Source organism: Candoia aspera, chromosome 3, assembly GCF_035149785.1.
Source record: "Candoia aspera isolate rCanAsp1 chromosome 3, rCanAsp1.hap2, whole genome shotgun sequence".
In the NCBI taxonomy this organism is placed as follows: domain Eukaryota; kingdom Metazoa; phylum Chordata; class Lepidosauria; order Squamata; family Boidae; genus Candoia; species Candoia aspera.
Genome location: NC_086155.1, coordinates 141,767,411 through 141,787,084, shown reverse-complemented (window position 1 = coordinate 141,787,084; position 19,674 = coordinate 141,767,411). Strand labels below are relative to the sequence as shown.

At 41.0% G+C, this 19,674-nt stretch overlaps 1 protein-coding gene across 1 annotated transcript in view; it reads left to right on the top strand.

Annotated features, from left to right (window-relative positions):
• Positions 1-19,674, top strand: part of CAP2 (cyclase associated actin cytoskeleton regulatory protein 2) — a 37,334-nt gene that overhangs the window by 11,558 nt on the left and 6,102 nt on the right. Inside the window, exons 3-7 of the mRNA XM_063298910.1 lie at positions 1,950-2,093; positions 3,009-3,094; positions 4,743-4,848; positions 13,775-13,967; positions 17,179-17,348. Of these exons, the coding sequence (XP_063154980.1) occupies positions 1,950-2,093; positions 3,009-3,094; positions 4,743-4,848; positions 13,775-13,967; positions 17,179-17,348 (699 nt within the window). The remainder of the gene's footprint in view (positions 1-1,949; positions 2,094-3,008; positions 3,095-4,742; positions 4,849-13,774; positions 13,968-17,178; positions 17,349-19,674) is intronic.

Below are 19,674 nucleotides of genomic sequence, written 5' to 3'. Positions count from 1 at the left end.
ACACATTTACCATTGTGTTGTGCTGTTGTTCTAGTTGTGCATCCTTAGTTCCATACCTGCCATAGCTGCTACTATACTGTGGGGTCAAAACGGCTATCAACATCTTACCCAACCCCCTTGCCCAAAAGAACCTCTCTAACGCTGGAAACAAAGGTGGAAATATTAAGTTGTGCTGAAGCTGGTGAAGGATCCTCAACTCTAGTATAAGCTTTTAACCTGGGTGAATCTATTCTGCCCCAAAAATGAAGAATGCTAATAAAATTCATATGCTGTGATGAATTCCACCTCTTTGTCTGCCATGAGACCCACGCACATTAGAAAACCAGCTGTACAAAAGATTGAGAAAATGCTTTCACTGTACATAAAATATGAGACAAGGAAAAAAAAGTGTGTGTGTAATGTAGTGGTTAAGAATAAGACTAAAAATTTTTGAGCATATTTGTAAATGCATTTGGGTTACAAATTTTGATACCTTACCTTTCAAAACAACCAAAAATCATCATCATCATCATCCTCAACCCCTTTTTTCCCACTGGTTTGGTCTTGTTTTATTCAAGTTCACTTAATGTATCCCTAGCACAAAACAAGGTACGCTTGTATTTTGTTACTGACCCTTACATGCATCCATGTGTGTGCATGCTGACTTTTATATCTTGCCTTTATGGAGCAAGGCATTGATTAGTAAAACGTAGTAAAACTATAATAAAAATGTGTTGACAATGATACCTTTATGGCACATTTTGAGTTATGCTTATGTGGTTTTCTGCCCTCAAACATTCCACAATACCTTTTAGGATAGAATGTGTCTGGAAATTTGTATTTTGTTATAAAATGCCTGTGTATGTTGTTCGTTCCTTTGTTGCTAAGATACACAATTGTTGATAATAAGATTACTAATTGATGCCATGGAAAATGTAAATGTAACTTTAAAATATATTCTTTTTCTCATCTAAAAATGTATAATTTATTGCTGTCAATATCTAGCTGCTCTGCCATTAACATTCTCCAAACGTATCTGTCATTTAAATGCAGATTCCATACATTATTCATAAAAATGATTTCACACACACAAAGAATAATTGACAACAAGGAATGTTCACAAATGCATAATAATAGATGCAAAAAAAATGGAATCAGAACAGCCTTCCATTTTCTACTTGGATCATGATAGAAAGATAGATATAGAATTAGCTATACAGAAATTTAAGATCAGGCCTGTGTAAGTTAGGATAATGATGTCCTACTAAACACATTACAGCAAGATTAGTTTCTGCTCTGAGTGTTTTGCAATTTCCTATGTAGCTCTAGTTATATTTTTTCTATGGCTTTAGCAATGATGTAACTTTTGAATCATAGACATTTTGTATTATTTAAAATTACTGCTTTTCCTTATTGTTTATTAAGGATGATTATTTTCATAAAAAGGATACATTTCCACAAGCACATAATATCGATCCTGAACATTTGCTTTTCTGGATCTCTGATATCTTCTGGGCTGTTCTTCATACTTCATATCAGGGCAGAACTTTAGAAAAGAAATATTTATGAGTCCTCTTGGTAGAATGAGCAGGACAGCTCCTAGATCTATAAGGACTGGCAACACATTATACCTCTCAAGAGGGTTCTTCATCTACAAACCTTAAGCCCAGGGAGTCTGATTTTTTAGTTCAGAGTCTAAAAACACTGACATTTCATCACTAGGTATTACCCCCAAATATTTCAAAACACACCATGTCATCATTATAGTAGATGGATGACTTCCCTGAGAATGGATCTGTTCTTAGAGCATCAGAGGATAACATACTGAACAAAATTTTGAGGAGATCTCCATTTCAACAGTGAGAATAAAATGGGTTAGAACTTAGTATGTGTGTGTGTGTGCATGCACACACACAAGAAAGAATCATTTTTGTTCTGTTACTGGTTTGTTCATTTTATTAATACTGCAGAGTGAAGTTGCCATTCTTCTAAAACCAATATCGGACAAGATTCACGAAATTCAGATGTTCAGAGAGAGAAACCGAGGAAGCAACATGTTTAATCATCTGTCTGCTGTCAGTGAAAGTATTCCAGCTCTTGGATGGATAACAATTGTAAGTTCTGAATTTTAGAAGTGGACATTTTCCAAGCAAGTTTCTGATACTGAGTCCAAAACTGAAACTGAAATCTAAATTGCTGCTGCTTACCTCTTCTCTCATGTTTAAAAATCTTTGGGCTGGCTTTGAGAAGTACACATAAGAGGGCCAGTGAGGGGATAACCTCCCAGCCTCTCCTCTCCAGAGCAGCTTCCTCCCCCTATATGCCATGTCACAGTGAAAAATATGAACTTCCCTGGATTGGTTTGACTGTGGTTCAGGCCTCACTGCTTGCAGATGGTATTGCCATCTCACTTTTAAAGATTTCCTCTTAACCCTCAGTCCACACTCGCAGCAGCCCAGTTTGTTGAATGGGACTTCATCCCTCAATAGGTGGGGTTGGTGGGTGGAAACATTTAGGCAAGTGGCCAGTTGAAAAGCTAAGCAGGGTCGGATCTGTTTAGTACATGGCTCAGAGACCACCAGGGCTGTAGTCTAGACCAGTGTTTCTCAACCGTGGCAACTTTAAGATGCGTAGACTTTAGCTCCCAGAATTCCTCAGCTGCAGCTGGCTGGGAAGTTCTGGGAGCTGAAGTTCACACAAAGTTGCCATGGTTGAGAAACATTGGTCTAGACTGTGAAGTCATAAAAGCATTCCTGAAAAAGGCAGTGGCAAACCACTTCCATATTGCTGCCAAGGCAACTGCATGCATAGTCCCGAATAGTCACAAGGTATCATCGAGTGAACTTACTCTTCTTAGAGAATGCAGACAGCAAAATAGGCTTTAACGAGCCCTATTATATCCACGTTTCTTTGAAATATCTATAAGCTAAAATAGGAAGGAGTTTTTACCTCATGATTATATTTATCCTTTCTCTCTTAAAAAATGAATTCCTGCAGTTTTTACACAATGGTCCTGTGTTCTCTTTTAGTCTGCTAAGCCAGGGCCTTATGTCAAGGAGATGAATGATGCTGCTACATTTTATACTAACAGGGTGTTAAAAGACTACAAACATAGGTAAGTTAATACTTTCCCCCCACCACCACCCAAATTAACTACTTTACTTGGCTGGTATGTCTGAATCATTTTTATTACATTCTAAAGCAAGAGTTGGAAACCTTTTCACTCCAACAGTCATATTCCTTCCTGGAAGAGGCCAAAGACAATTGGATCAGAATCACACATAGATATGCATTTACACACTCCACCATACAAATATACCCAAGTTCTCTCTTTCATAAGAGAATCGAGTCATCATCTGGTGATTTTAAATTTTAAAAAGGATAGCCTGCTGCAGTTGCTTGCTTTCACTTTTAAATATTTACATGAGGAATCTTGCAGACAGTTTTACAGTGGAGAAAGTGCTGGGTAGGTATTTAAGTAAATGAAAAGGACATGATCTTGCTGTAGTTAAGCATTTCTAAGAGCTTGCACCATGACTACAACCTGCTTCCGTCTCTTCTCCCCCTCCCCGAACCATGCACCTATGATTAGAGGATTGGATTATTCACCAAATCCAAATATTGTGTGATGACTTCTTGGGAAAATATGATCCTGCAACAAAAATGCAGTGTAAAAGAAAGCATAGGTCATGGTTAAAAAAAGTTAACAGTCATATGCATGTGTCATCTGAGGAGTTGATGTTAAACCTATTTTCTACTCTAGGCTACGTTACTTGGTTAGTGAGATTGTTACTAATCTGACTGTGGCAAATGACTTACAGGTAGTCCTTGACTTACCACCATTTGGTCAGTGACCATTCTAAGTTGCAATGGCGCTGAACGAATGGTGGTTATGACCGGTCCTCAGAGTTCTAGCCATCTCAGCACCCCCACAGTCATGTGATCACAATATGGATACTTGGCAACCCATTTGCACTTATGACTGGTTGCCAAGCGCTCCACAATCACGTGATTGCCATTTGCAAGATTCCCTTCCGTTTTCCCCAGAAAGTCAATGGGGAAGGTGGCAGGGAAGGTCGCAAGTCACTGGGGTAAGTCTCCCCCACCCATGCACCCTCCCCCAGCCGCTCTGTGCTCATGCTGTGCTGGCCATTAGCACACCCTCACCCACCCTCCCCGACCCATGTGGCTCCTCTTGCGCATACTCCCCAACCATCCCCAACCCACACGGTGCCTCTCACACACCCCTCGCGCACTCCCTGACACAGCGCACCCTCGACCCCTCACAACCATGCACACCCTCCCCAGCCCTCCCACACACCTTTGCACACCCTCCTTGTGCCACATCTCTCATGCACCCACCCCAACCCTCCTCCAGGCACCCTCTCGCTCCCTCCTCCACCTGGCAGCAGCTACTTACCTGCCTGCCAGTCTGGGACTTGCAGCTTCCTGCCAGCTTCCCCACTGACTTTGGTTGTGGGAAGCCAGCAGGAAGTTGCCTTGCCTAACGACTGTGGATTCAGTTAACAACGACAACTGGACTGCAGGGATTGCCATCACTAAACGATGCATCGCTTAGCAATGAAAATTCCAGTCCCAATTGCCACTGTAAGTTGAGGACTACCTGTATTGAATTGCAGTAGGTAGCTTTTTAAATATGGTTCAGATGATTCTGAACTACCATCAGTAGCAATTCTTTTCTTGACTTGAAGGTGTGGAAGGATCCTAAAGAACATGTACAGGTAACTTTTATTACGTTACAGTGATTTGCGTCATGTTGATTGGGTGAAATCATTCTTGAATATCTGGGCAGAGCTTCAGGCATACATAAAAGAATATCATACTACTGGGCTCACCTGGAGTAAAACGGTGAGTGCTTTATTTCTTGATTTCTTGCCACCCACTGTGAAAAAAGACAAATAATACATTATCGTACAGTAGTTTTCCCTACTTAGTGCCCCCTAGAAGTGCTGATGGGGGGCTGTTAGGGGAATTCATATTAAACACTTCTGGAGGGCACTAGCACAGTCAAAATCATTTTTGCATTAAGAGAAAAAATGTTTTCTGATGAATTTTAGGTGAAAATATATAGCAACTTGTAAGGAAAAAAAAGTCCACCAGTGTCACTTGGCCTCTTTTGCCAGGAAATTGATTTTTACAGTTGTCATTGAACAAACGGTTTAACGCTACTGCAGTATCCTTGTTAGGGTGTCAGAGGTTTGGCCCCAGAAGTCATAAAAGCCCCTTCTGGGCCTTTTCCTCTGTCATGGGTGGTAAAGAAGGAGAGGGGAGACTTGACTGATGTGAGCGAGAGCTGGAAACATCACAGAGCCAGCAAGAATTAGTAACTTCACAGACTCAGCCAGTTGACACCAGAATGCTGTGGCTAAAGTGTTAATCTACCAACGGACAGTGAAGAATGTTGCTGAAGCCCATGTTGTAAAACTGAAGGCAGTTGTAAATATTCAATTTCAAACGAAGGCGGGGACTTGGGTCCGATAAAAGAAGAGGACGGGGGGAAATACAATTACCTGAGTCTTTAGATTCAGAGGGTGATGATACTGTATCTTTCAATAAGTGAAATACTTTACTGAGACCTAACTGGTTCCAGAGAGATTTCTTACTATTGGGATATCTGAATCCACTTTCCTCACAGACTCAAGTCTACCATGGTGACTTTACCCACTGATCAATTGATCAATGAGGAATTTCCAACAGAGCGGCAGCTGCACTGGAGGGCTTACCCTCCCTGCAGGAGCATGCACCCACACAACCGTTGCAACCTGAAGTAACAATCTTGGACTCAGAGGGCTATGTGGATTATGCCTCTGAAGAAGGCGAAGAAGAGCGACAGAGCCCAGCATGGGATCCCCAGGGAGAGCTCGGGGTTTTGCTCATAGATTTTACAGACACGGAGCCTGCTGCTTGCCAGAAGCCTCGGGCAAGGACTTCCCACCAAGGGCCAGTGCTGTCCCCTATCTCTTCAAGGTTCCTCAGTGAGCCGGTGGAGAGGGAATGGAGACCACCAGGTGACGCCAGTCAATGCAGATGCAGATGGTCAGCAGGAGTTGGGGAAGGTGTGGAGCCGGTCATCAGTTGATGGGTAAACCTGCAGCCAAGAGGGGCGAGGGGCTGATCGTGAGACAGGATGGATCAACTAGACCGCACCATTTCCACACTGACAGAGAGAGTGACTGGCATGGAAGCAATGCTGCAGCAGGTGTCAAGATCGCCTCAGCTACTTCTACTGCAGCCAATCCCGAAGCCAGTGCCCGGGCAACCCTCCCCAGTAGCGAGGGGAGACCCAGATGAAGAGAGAGAATGGAGGCCGGGTCATGAGCAGCACTTGGTGTCATGGGGGGACGCACAAGCTGCTGTTGGAAGTTTCACCCCAAGAGGCTGGGGAATGGTCCCAAGCCACCTGGAAGTGGGAGGTTCCCGAGACTTCCACGTAAAGTTTGATGGAGACCCCCAATGGTTGGCATTCTTCCTAACCAACGTTGAGGTGTTTATGGAAGAGCATGAGAACACTTTTGCCACAGAACAGGCAAAAGTGCAATTTGTAGGGCAACAGGTGAAAGGCATGGCAGCCAACTGGTATGTTCAACTACATGATGCAGAAGCCCCGGAGTTAGATGCCCTTGATGAATTCATGTTCGTGCTGAGAAAGTGGTTCGAGGACCCCCTCGTGAAACTCCGGGTGAAAGCTGGCTTGCAGCACATCAAGCAGGGATCAAAATCAGTATCAGAATACGCCGTGGAATTCACAGCGCTAGCGGGGAAACTATCAGACTGGCCCGAGTTGCTGAAAGTTAACTACTTCAAGGCAGGGCTACAGCCAGAGATTCTACATTGAGCCTTGGAGCGCAGAGATCCAGAAACATTGAAAGCATGGATCTGCCTGGCCGGGGGCGTAGAGGACACCCAGCACCAACTCAAGTGCCACTCATGCATGCAGCCAGAAGGGAAGAAGCTGGCAGCCCCTGCAAGCTCTCCGGCCATGCCGAAGAAGTCCAGCCAAGGCTGGGAAGCGGAAAAGGAGTGAAGAGCGAAGAAAGGACTATGTTTCAAGTGTGGAAAGGAGGGACATTGAAAAGGAGAGTGCCCACAACTAACAAGCACACCCAAACCAAAAGCCAAGAGCAACTACCTGAAGCCACCAGCATGTAAGAGCTGAGGCACAGCTGTGTCCCTCATGGAGGCAAGCTTCGAGAACCGTTGCAGTGACTCCTCTGCGAGGAGAGTCAGCCACTGGTGGGAAATGAAGGGAGCCTGTCCTAAGTTGCGCCCAAGGCCAGGCTTGGATCAATGGGCACAAAGACCCGTTGGTAAGTAGACACTGCCCCCTCATTGCTGTAGAATTAAGAATTCAGTCTCTAACAGGTGATGGGGCAGCAGAACTAGTAGGCATAGTGGACTGTGGACGCACCTGCTGCTTAATACACCCCACCCTGGTAACAGAGCTGGGGCTAAAGGTGGGGAAACTCGAGTCCATAGTGTTTACCCATCTGGATGGATCCCACATTCAGGGGGCCCCTGTTGAGTTCTACATTGAACCGGGGGAGATGAGAATAGGGACACACAAAGAGACTCTGATTCTTGGTAGTACCCATAGAAAGCCAATCAGTTGTACTAGGGCTAGTGTGGTTGCAGGATCGCAACCCCAAATTGGACTGGAAGTCAGGAGAAATGCTGTTTGCAGATGGGACTTACTCAAGGTTGAGACCGAACAGCCCAAGAAAAGAGAGTGAACAGGATGGCTAATGGAGACTGTGGGTGGGGTGACCGAAGAGGCAAAAGTCAGCATTCCACCACAATACAAAGACTTAAAAGCAGTATTTAGTGAAACTGACTGTGATCAACTGCCCCCCCCATAGAAGGTCCGATTGTACTATAGAGCTAATACCAGGAGCCAAATCACCAAAAACCAGACTATACCCCATGATCCAGGCAGAAACAGAGGCCTTGTGAGAGTTTGTAGATAAGAATTTGGCGGTGGTTTCATCCGGCCTGCATCATCATCAATGGCAGCCCCAGTACTGTTTCGAAAGAAGAAAGATTGGTCATTGAGATTATGTACAGATTATCAGGATCTCAATGCAGTGTGTACTTCCAACAAATATCCTGTACCCCTGATGAAAGACTTATTAGCTCACTTCTCGAAAGGGAAAATATTCACAAAATTAGATTTAAGAGAAGCGAACTTTCACGTCAGAATTCGTGAGGGGGATGAGTGGAAGACTGCTTTTAACTGCCAGTTGGTGTCCTTTGAGTACCTTGTGATGCCATTTGGCCTGCAGAGGGCACCAGGTGTGTTTATGCAGTTAATAAATGAGGTGCTTCATGAATTTCTATACTGCGGAGTATTGGTGTATCTGGACGATATTCTAATCTACACTGCCACCATGGCAGAACATGTAACCCTAGTGAGAGACATTTTGAAGAGACTGTTGAACAGTATGTAAAGTTGTCTAAGTGTGAATTCCACAAAGAAAAGATGGACTATTTAGGCTATAGAGTATCAAGTAAAGGAATAGAAATGGACCCTGCAAAAATCAAGGATGTGGTGAGGTGGGAAGCCCCTAAGACACGGAGGCAGGTACAAAGCTTCCTGGGGTTCACTAATTTTTACTACCAGTTCAAAACCAATTTTGCGCAAGTGGCACTGCCCCTAACTGATCTGCTAAAAACCAAAGGCAAAGCTGACCAGAGAGCAGCGAAACAACGGGGGGCTGGGCTGAGTTGGAACATAGAGTGCCAAGAGGCATTTGAACACCTAAAAGAGTTATTTACATCTGAACCAGTACTAAAACACCCCGATCCCCAACAACCGTTCATAGTACAAGCCGATGCTTCGGACGTATCACTCGGCGCCATCTTGCTACAGAAAGATGATGAAGGCACGTTATGGCCTTGCACATATCTGTCACATAAATTCTCAGAGACTGTGAGGTGGTGGCATGTGTGGGAAAAGGAGGTATTTGCAGTGAAATGGGTATTAACCACATGGTGCTATCTACTAGAAGGAGCATCCCACCCATTTGAGGTTTGGACCGACCATAAAAATCTAGTGGCGTTAAACTCCCCAAGGAAGTTGAACCCAAAACAAATTAGATGGGCTCATTTCTTTCAGAGATTCAATTTCACATTAAAGTACCTTCCAGGAGGGAGGAACTTTCTGGCAGATGCTTTGTCCTGCCTACCACAACATAATAGCCAACGGGAAGAAGTCATTGACACGATCATCCCCTCTAAGCAAGCTTGCATGGGCGTGATGACACGCAACCAAACAAGACATCTCAGTAACCCTTTAGAGACTGAGGGGGATTTACTATCACAGATGTGAGAGGCTTTGAAAATAGATTGATGGATGGCAGGAACCAAAACACTGTTAAAAGAGCAACAAAGCTTATGGTGAAAGAAAGAGAGACTTTGAGTGCCTGAAACCCTTAGGAAGAAAATACTAGAACACTGTCACGATGCAAAAGCCGCTGGGCACTTTGGATTTGTAAAAATGTTGCACTTAGTACATAGGCAGTTTTGGTGGCCCACAGTGCGAAAAGATGTTGAGTCGTACATTGCTAGCTGCCCTGTGTGTGCTACAGCAAAATGCATGGGGGGGAAAACCAAAAGGACTACTCCAAGAGGTGGCAACCCCTAGTTGCCCTTGGAAGCAAATAGCAATGGACTTTATCGTAGAACTTCCTGAGAGCAAAAAGAAAACAGTCATTTGGGTAGTGACTGATCTATTTTCAAAGCAGACTCATTTCATTGTGTGCCGCACACTACCCTCAGCCCCCCAGCTAGCCAGACTCTTCGTCCAACATGTGTATTGTTTGCACAGATGTCCTGAATGTGTGATCTCCAATTGCGGCACACAATTCACTTCCAAATTCTGGTGCACCTTTCTAAAGTTAATTGGGGCATTAAGCTCCTCCCACCATCCTCAGACAGACGGGGTGACGGAACAACGGAACCAGATACTGGAACAATACCTAAGATGCTGTGTAAATTACCAACAAGATAATTCGGTTGACTTGCTACCGTTTGCGGAAGTGGCGTACAACTATGCAGTGAGTCAGAGTACTGGATTTACCCCCTTCCAAGTTGCCACCGGCCAAGAGTTCATAGCCATACCAGAGCTTCCATCAGAACTGCCTACGGAACTGACCATGGAGGGCTGGATCAGACAACTATCTGATAGCTGGAATAACATTCAAAAAGCATTACAGGAAGCAAGGGAAGATTACAAAAAATATGCTGATTGGAAACAAGACCCAGAGTGGAAAATGAAGGTGGGGGACAAAGTCTGTGTGTCCACAAAACATCTGAAGTCAACCCAGCCATCAAAGAAACTGGGGCCTAATGTATTGGACTGTTTCCAATTGTGAGAATTATTAATCCTGTAACAGTACGATTGGATCTACCAAAGAACTTAAAACAAATCCATCCTTTCACTGCAGCCTATTGAAACCTTTCAAAGAGTTCAACCAATGGCATCCTGAACCAAAACCACTCCTCCCCCAATCATGATAGAAGGAGAGCAACACTTTGAAGTACATTCCATACTTTATTCCAGAATTCACAGAGGTCAGCTACAATACCTAATTTAGGTGGAAGCATTTCCCTCCTGCTCAGTCAGAGTGGGTCAATAGTAAGGTTGTAAGATCTAAGAAACTCACAAGAGACTTCCACAACATGTACCCTGATAAACCAAAGTAGTAAAGTAGGGATAGAACCATTTTATCATTTTATCTGTACATGTTTGCATTATATAACCTTTCTTTTCTCTTCTAGAAGTACATCAGGAGGAGGGAGGTTTGTTTTCAGTGGGCGGGGCAGTATGTCAGAGGTTTGGCCCCAGAAGTCATAAAACCCACTTCTGGGCCTTTTCCTGTGTCAGGGGTTGTAAAGGAGGGATGGGGGAGACTTGATTGATGTGAGTGAGAGCTGGAAACATCACAGACCCAGCAAGAATTAGAAATTTCACAGGCTCAGCCAGTTGACACCAGAATGCTGTGGCTAAAGTGTTATCTGCCAACAGACAGTGAAGAATGTTGCTGAAGCCCATGTTGTAAAACTGAAGGCAGTTGTAAATATTCAATTTCAAACGAAGGCAGGGACTTGGGTCTGATAAAAGAAGAGGATGGGGAATACAATTACTTGAGTCTTTAGATTCAGAGGGCGATGGTACTGTTATTTTTCAATAAACGAAATACTTTACTGAGACCTAACTGGTTCCAGAGAGATTTCTTACTATTGAGATATCTGAACCTACGTTCCTCGCATAGGGTTAGGATCAGAGTTAGTCTTTCATTGATCATTTTGGTTCTCAGCAGTGGTATATTTCCAGGTCAAAGAACTGTCTGACATAAATGAGTTAGGAGAAGGTTTTAAACATTTCACCTCTTAGGGTCTTTAATTCCAAAGTTGACTGTTTCCAAGAAAACTAGGAAAATTATATACAGTATACTTGAAACTACATTTTGAAGATTTAATCATCACAAAGATACACATGTCCCAACCAAGCCAACAACATTGGTTGATTTTTTTTTGTTCATGCATTCCTTTGCAGTTTTATCTAACTTGGTTTTTTAAAATAACTTAAATTACCTATACTACGTATACTATGTAGTATGCACAGAGTTCAGCTTATGGCTTCTATAAAATCATAATAATCCCCCAAATATGTTACAGGTTCTCAAGAACTGACCTTGTCTTAATCCAGCAGGTGTTTGCTATTGCTGGCAATTCATTAGATTAAATCTGAGCAGATGTTTTAACAATATATCTTTATAAACAGCTTTTAAAAAACCTATTAACACAAATGTTTACAATGTCTGTCTCCTAGGCTTATGTCAGCTGCCTCCTTGGGGAACAGCTGTTCTCTTGTTATTGTCCATTATTTCAAATGGTTAGGCAACATATGACAATACATTGTGCCAAATAATATATGACAATACTTGTGCCAAAATATTTCGTGGAGGTTGCTCATTCATTTGTAAATTAGACATTTGTTGTCATCCATGAAATCATTTGCATGTAACAATTCCATGTTCTATAAAGGGAGACAGAATTAATATTCATGGTGATCCTAATTTAGATTTTAATTAAAAAGGAAACAAATATGCTACATACCATTTTCACATTAATTTTCAGAGAAATAGTTGATGTCAAAAAGATGAATATCAGATCTTAAACTGAAATTATAGTAATAATTTAATCTTGGTGTTTAGTGAATGACAACAGAAGCTAAAAATGCTTGTCTCTAGAATTAACTTGGAACTTGTATAAGGAGAAGGGTAAGAGTGCTGGACTTCTTAATTTTGTCCTTTTCCCACTGAAGATCACATTTAAAAACTGGGGCCAGAAGTACAATTTGCAAAGATACTGTTTAGTAATTCTCACACAGTGGCTTAATGGCCATGCTTTACTAGGCTATAATGAGGGATGTCTGGTTTTGGTTAAGCCATTGCATTTCTAATTACGGCTTCTGGCTTAGCTTGTTTCACATACGGTTGTGGCATGATATGTAAATGTAGCCATTTTTTCAAGCAGGAGTTGTGAGCAGTGAAGTAGTACTTTTCACACATAGCCCATGGCATAATAGCCAATTTAATTGTGTCATTAATACTGAACTGGCAAAGGTGCTGTAGTGCTTAACATGTATTTGGGCTGGAGGGCCCAGAATACAGATCTTCGACCATAAAGATCACTAGGTAACTTGGTATGCATATTGCAGTAAGCCATGGCTTCCTTTAATTGTGGTTGTTGAACAAGACATAGTGGCCTGATACACATGTAACTCAAAGCGATAAGCCATGCTTAATAAATTCCATGGCTAGGTTCATGTACTGTTTTTAGTGAAAACCTGCCAAACAGTATCCCTTGAAGCCCCCTCTGATCAGGATAGACTGGAAACTGACAGCATTTTGAGGTAGGAAACATGAAAATAACAGTATAAACTCTAAAATAGTCATATCAAAGTCCAAAAATAAAGAAATCAATCAAATGTCTGAGCCTTAGGGCAATGTGTGAACTATGGGTATCTTGCCTACCTCACAGTGTTCTTACAAACTCTAACCCTTTCTTGGGCAGACATTTGTAACTATCTTTTAAGGATATTAGCTGTGCCTGCCTTAAGCCAGATTAATTGGTAGTTGTTTACTCCAAATATTCTAAATTTGTCTTTAATGTATTTTTTCATGAATATGTATCTTTTCAATTAGTATAAGACATTGTCTGAAAAAAGGTAATGTTTGTATTTTAACTAAAGACCCCCTTTCTAAGACAACCAATTACTGAAAACCTGAAAGAATAAAATCGCATTCTGTCAGTAAAGAGGCCCTAACACTACAAACTTTTATAAGTTTCATATAATTACAGAGTCCTATATTGTTCTGTTCATACATATGCACAGGCGTGAAAAGAGAATGTGCAGCTCAGAAGGTCATGTAACAGCCCCCTGGAACAGGTGGACTGTGGCACAGAGACACAGATCTTTTGTTAAGGTGTTTCTTCTGCAAATGTACACTAGTGTTGTCTTTATAAACTGCAACATTTAGACCACCTGTCTTCAAGCATCCTTGCTGCATTGAAAGGCCAGTTACCAGGTGAAACAGCTGATGAGTATGGCTTTTATAGAGAAATATCTCATCTGTTTTGTCTATTATCTGGATTGTTCATTTGGTTGTTTTAAAATATTGCAAGGAACACTGCATATAGAATTATAGAAACTCTTTGTTTGAAACAAATATATTTACTTACTATATGTTTACTTTTTTTAAAAAAATAGGGTCCAGTTGCCTCGGCAACATTGGGTTTTCCTGCTCTAATGAACAACCAAGGCCTTCCTCCTCTTCCTCCGCCACCACCTCCACCACCAGGACCTCCTCCTGTCACTGATACAGAAAATGCAAAAGATGATACAGCTGCTGCTCGCTCAGCCTTGTTTGCTCAATTGAACCAGGGAGAAACAATTACCAGGGGTATGAAGTTCACAATAAATTAGCATCTCTTCAAACCATTATTCTCTATTTGGAGTTTTCTCATAAAAAGTAAAAACACTTGCTTTCATGAAGGCAAACATCTTTTTGCTAAAAATGATTACCTTGGAAATGTGACACTGCAGACTTACATATATCTACTGTTGTGGGCAAACCTGGCTCACCTAAAGCAACCAAATCACTGTGAAGATACAACATACATTTATTAAGCATGCAAACAATTACAGTGTACACTGGGCTCCCAGCAAAGCATTGGCAGCTTGCTGGGCAGGCCTGAGCAAAAGCAGAACTACAGTTTATATACCTTTGGCTTACTACATTGCAAAGGCAAGACAAAGAAAAAGGCAGACAGAGTGTAAATTACAGCATGATGCGGGAATGTTCTTGATAAACCATCTGGGTGACCTTATTATTTATCCCTTCCTTCTAGGTCAGCATGCTAGCTATACTATCTTTGAGATATGGTGAATATAATGAATATAAACTATTTGGTTTACTGGGCCACTGGTCCTTGTCTGATTTCTTCCCCTGTTGCCACTCAGGGTCAATTTAGCTTGCTGTGAATGTTTTATTACAAGGGCACTTTAAGCAGTTCACATGTATGGGGAGGTATCTCATAGGTTTGGTAGTGAATGCAGTTCACATGTTGTGGAGGGGTACCTTTTACTGCCACACTACCCAGAAGTAAGCTCCATTGGTTGTGCAATGGATCGTAGTAGACACAAAGCGGTTCGCTGCCAGGATCTGCAAGCACAGATTCATGTTTTATTTCTTTTTTTTAATAGTAAATTTATTAAAAATTACAACCACAGCGATAAACTAATACCAACTAAAAAGAAAAAGAAAAAAGAGAAGGTGCAGAAAAGAAAAAAGAGAAAAGAGGAAAAAATAGGAATATAGTAAAGAAAGAAAAAAGTAATATATAAAGAAATGATTTCTCCCTTCATCACAAGTATAAACAACTTTAGTAACTTACCACCTTCTCCTAAAATACAACAAATGATCTCTTCTTCCCATATCCCATCTCTTATCTACAAACAAATCCTTAAAGCCTCATCATTTCAGTCCTGATGTCAGCAAAAGTCCATTAATGGTTACCAGAGATAACAACCTATCTATTTTAACCTTGATCAAATAAACCAACTTTATATTCCTTCCTTTTACTTCTAACAATCTTGATCTTTAGTCCCTTCAAATAATGTCCTAGAACTTGATTTCATTTCATTTTTTCTTTGTTCCTTCTCACAAAATTCTTCAAAGCTTTAACAAGCCTCTTTTGTAAATCCAATATAGGAAAATTATCCAGGTCATTCCCTTGGTTTGTTATTTGTATATCCTTTTTAAATATTAAGACATCAGCCAGTTTCTTCTGTATGTCTAGGGTAGCATCTTTTTCCATATCATTCTTGTAGCTTATCATTTTTAAATCTACTTTCAGATCAGTCTCAGTGTCTTGAGTACTGATGGCGAGCAGGAGGGGGCCTCTATCCAGGGGGGAAAACGCATGCGTAGTACTGAGGAATTAAGCAGCCATTCAAAGAGAGACAGATCAGACCCGCCTTAACTTTTGGGGTTTATCTGTCTGGGTTTTTCCCACACTTCTTCAGTTTGTTAGGATTCTGTCTTATGTAGCAGTAATAAACACTAGAGACCTACTCCTCGTCTCAGCGTGATTCCTGGCTGTTAGGACACTCAGTTTTGTCTGGTAAAACTTGTTCCTCTTGCATAACATCTTTTAAACACTATCTATCTATAGAGACAGACACTCTTAAAATTAACTTCTGGGTCTGTTGTTCAAAAATACCTTTCAGTATGTCCAATGTCAAAATGCTTCGCTCCATTCTGTTTTAGTAAGCCAAATTTAAGTGTTCTTCTTTAATTGTAATCATTAGTTCCTTCTAGTTCCTTCTAGTGTCCAATTTTTAAAGCCTTACCTTTTTTTTTTAAGAATTCAAACCAAAAGCATTTTCCCATGGGAAGGAGTCTTAAAATTAATTCCAAAATCCTATTTCAAATCCATCTGGACCCTTAGTCTGTTTGTAACTTTCCAAAAGCAAAATATTAATCATTCTTTTGCTGTTATTAAAAAAATAAAATTTAAGTCCTTAAACTTGTATTTAAAACTTCTTTTGCTAAGAATTGAAGGAAACTCACCCAGTGTCTTCAGACTTGTCAATCCAAAGGTTCCTAATAGCTGAAAAGCACTTTACAAGCAATTTCTGAAAGTGATTAGAAGAGGAAGTATGTGAACCCAGTGTCCTTTCAAAGGTGCTGACATTTGAGCAAGATGGCTATTCCCTTGTCTCCCGGAGCTCTAAACCCACTGAAGCTGCTGTCTTGCTGTCTCCTCATGAACAGCAACTGTCAGGAGCACTTGAGGGTGATCTCAAGTCCTCTCCTTGTCCGGGGAGGAATTACGAAGAGCCAATCTACTCACCGGCTCTTCATTCTACTCCAGTTGTTGCCTCCACTGTCTTCAGTTCACCATTTCTTCCCTGGAAGTCCAGATTCATGTTTTATTTGTGGGGCACAGCACAATGCCCATTTTGAATCTATTGTCCTATTTTAATTAACTTCTACAGCTACATTTATGGTTGTATGGCCATTGGGCCAAGCTATACATCACCTACTACCTATACCTGGGATTTACTGCGTACATTTGTGCTGGAGAACAGTCAGGTCAATAAGGGCACTGAAAATAAATAGCTTAGGTTGAGACAAAGAAACTATGATCCTCCAGATGTTAGTGTTAGCATCTTCCAGCAGCTTTTGGCAGTAAGTTGAAGGGTGCTGGGAGTTATAGTTCATCAACATCTAGAGAGCCTACTGTATCTCACTATTATGGTTTAGATATGCATATGTTCTGCCTCATATCAGTGAAACAGATATGGCCATAAATTAGAAACTAAAATTTAAAGGCTGAGAGTACTTCTTGGCAACATGAATCATCCCAGGAGACTGTTGCTTGAGGTTACTCCTTACAGTTTAAGAAACCTTAAGTTCTACCTTCTTTTTAAGTTTGACAATGAAATCAAATGAATCTTCTGCAGATAGATGTATTCAAATATCTGCTCATTTATCTAATACAATACATGAACAACAGTTTGAGTATCCTATCAACCAGATTTACCAAGCAAAGCTTATAAGTAAACAGAACTTTAAACATTTATACTACTGCTTATGATTTTTGTAGGGCTACGACATGTCTCTGATGACCAGAAGACCCATAAGAATCCCAGTCTGCGTGCTCAAGGAGCACCAATTCAATCTCCTACCAAAACCTATACTTCTGAGTCTCCAAAGATATCTTCTCAAAAGAGTTACTCTCCTGTGTTAGAACTTGAAGGCAAGAAATGGAGAGTGGTAAGTTCAACTCACCTGCAAGTAACCTGGAAATTGTCCTACAATTGATTGTAAGTGACTTTTCCATTGAATTGTTACCTAAGAATTGTGTGCTTGAATTTTTTGTAGTAGGATTGATAGTTTTACTTCCTTTTAAATAAGCAACTAAAACATGTATTGAATCAAGCAGGTAGCAACATCTAACTAGCCTTGTCTGGACTGAGAAGCTAAGCAGGGGTGGGGCTGGTTAATGCTTGGATGAGAGATCACCTAGAAATAGGGCTGTAATTTAGATTGTGTCATCCTTACAGTAATTTTACTTTGCATTTATTGTGAGACTTTGATTAAATTATTACCAGGTAAGGAATAAAACATTTACATTCTCCAGAGGTTGCATGCTGGATGAACAAAGAGTGAGATGATTCATTTTGTAAGGACTAATGAAGGAAAACCAATGAACACTTTCAACTCTATTCTTCATTATCAGTCCTGTAATATATGATTTCTTCAAGCAAAATAAAAACTTTCTGACATACAAAGCTGGGAAAAGCACACCAAATGGCAAGGAAGGGTTCTTCTTGGTAACAGTTGTGTGTTATTTACTTATTTATATACATATGAATGAAGCAGTTTAGATCTAAAGAGTCAGGGTGAGATACAGTGCTGTTAACAGTAAAAACTAAGCAGTAAATAATTGAACATCAATATCAAAGAAAAACATAATGGTAGCCCCTGTCTACCATCTGCACCAAAGGATTGTTGGAGCAGAACTGTTTCAACCACCTTATGAAAGGTGAGTAAAGTGGAAGCTCCTCTTTCCTCAGGAGGCAAAATATTCCTTAATGTGGTGGCTGCCAGTGAGAAGTCTGAGGACCCTCTTCTTTTCCTCTCATGAAGGATGAGATCCTCATCAGTTTCCCCCAGGATGAGCCCACAGAATGGACTGGATCTGGTGGGAGAGGCAGCCCTGCAAATACCGTTGCTCAGTCTTCTTTGCCTTTATGGGTTAAAACCAGCTCCTTGAATTGGACCCAGAAGCTTATCAGCAGCCAGTGCAGTGACCAAAGCACCTGTGTGGTGCTGTATTTGTGAACAACTGTAGTTTCCAAATTCTTTTGAAGAGCAGAACCCTATTTCTCATCCTGAGAAATTGGCAGGAATTGGGAGAATAAAAGAATGATGCAGGATTTAGGAAATTCAGTCCAAAATTCAATGTTTATCATAAGGAAAAAGGTGGTGGCATTAACTTAGTGTTGACAAAATTTTATTTGCAGTATAAGTTGTTTCTTCACCTAAGGCCAGATGTTCAAGATATAATGCACACTAAAGGGTGACAAGCCGTTTTGTGGCTGGAGACTAAACTTTAATTTCTTTATTTACTTTGCTCTCCAAGGACTGCTAAAGGCACCCATTGGCCTCCTATTTTAGAGTGAGAGCAATGTTACTGAATTGAGAGTTTGCCGCTAAATTACAGCTATGTGTCCTGGGAGTGCTCTGGGGTCTGTAATATGTATGTTGGGGGGCACATACAGCAAATAGGCTATTGGTTGCCCCTTCCATGCTCTATTTTATATACAAATATTTAGTTTGTACTGTATTGATTTCTATTTCCAAAAGCATCCTTCTTGTTTAATACATGTTACATGTTGCTGTTATTACTCACCTCACAGAGTTGTTGTGGGGAAAATAGGAGGAAGAAGGCGTGTGAGGTATGTTTGCTGCCTTGAGTTATTTATAAAAACAATAAAGGCGGGATATAATAAATAAATAAATAAAATTTTTGTATCCCGCCTTTTTTATATATAACTTAAGGCAATGAACTTACCTAATGTTCCTGCCTCCTATTTTTCCCCACAACAACAACCCTGTGAGGTGGGTTGGGCTGAGAGAGAGGGACTGGCCCAAGGTCACCCAGCCAGCTTTCATGCCTAAGGCTGGACTAGAACTCACAGTCTCCTGGTTTCTAGGCCAGGACCTCAACCACTACACCAAACTGACTCAAACATAAACAGTGTTATGGCCTATGTTAAAGTAATTAAACAAATTTCAAATGTTTATGAGGAGACTGCATATAAGTGAAATAAATACAGTTGTTATTGTTTCCTGTGTGACTGTGCACTGCCTCAAATTACTGTTATGATATTAACAGATAAATGGAGAAACAAATAAAACAATTGTAGGATGTAATTGCAGGTTACATTTTCCCTTAGTCTCTCCCCACCACCTTCTCTCTCTCTCTCTCTCTCTCTCTCTAAACAGTAGAGATTGGGAGGAAAGTGCAAGTACTACTTTCACATCAGTGGTAATAACTAATATAAAGTCAATTAAACTTTTTTTTAAAACAATG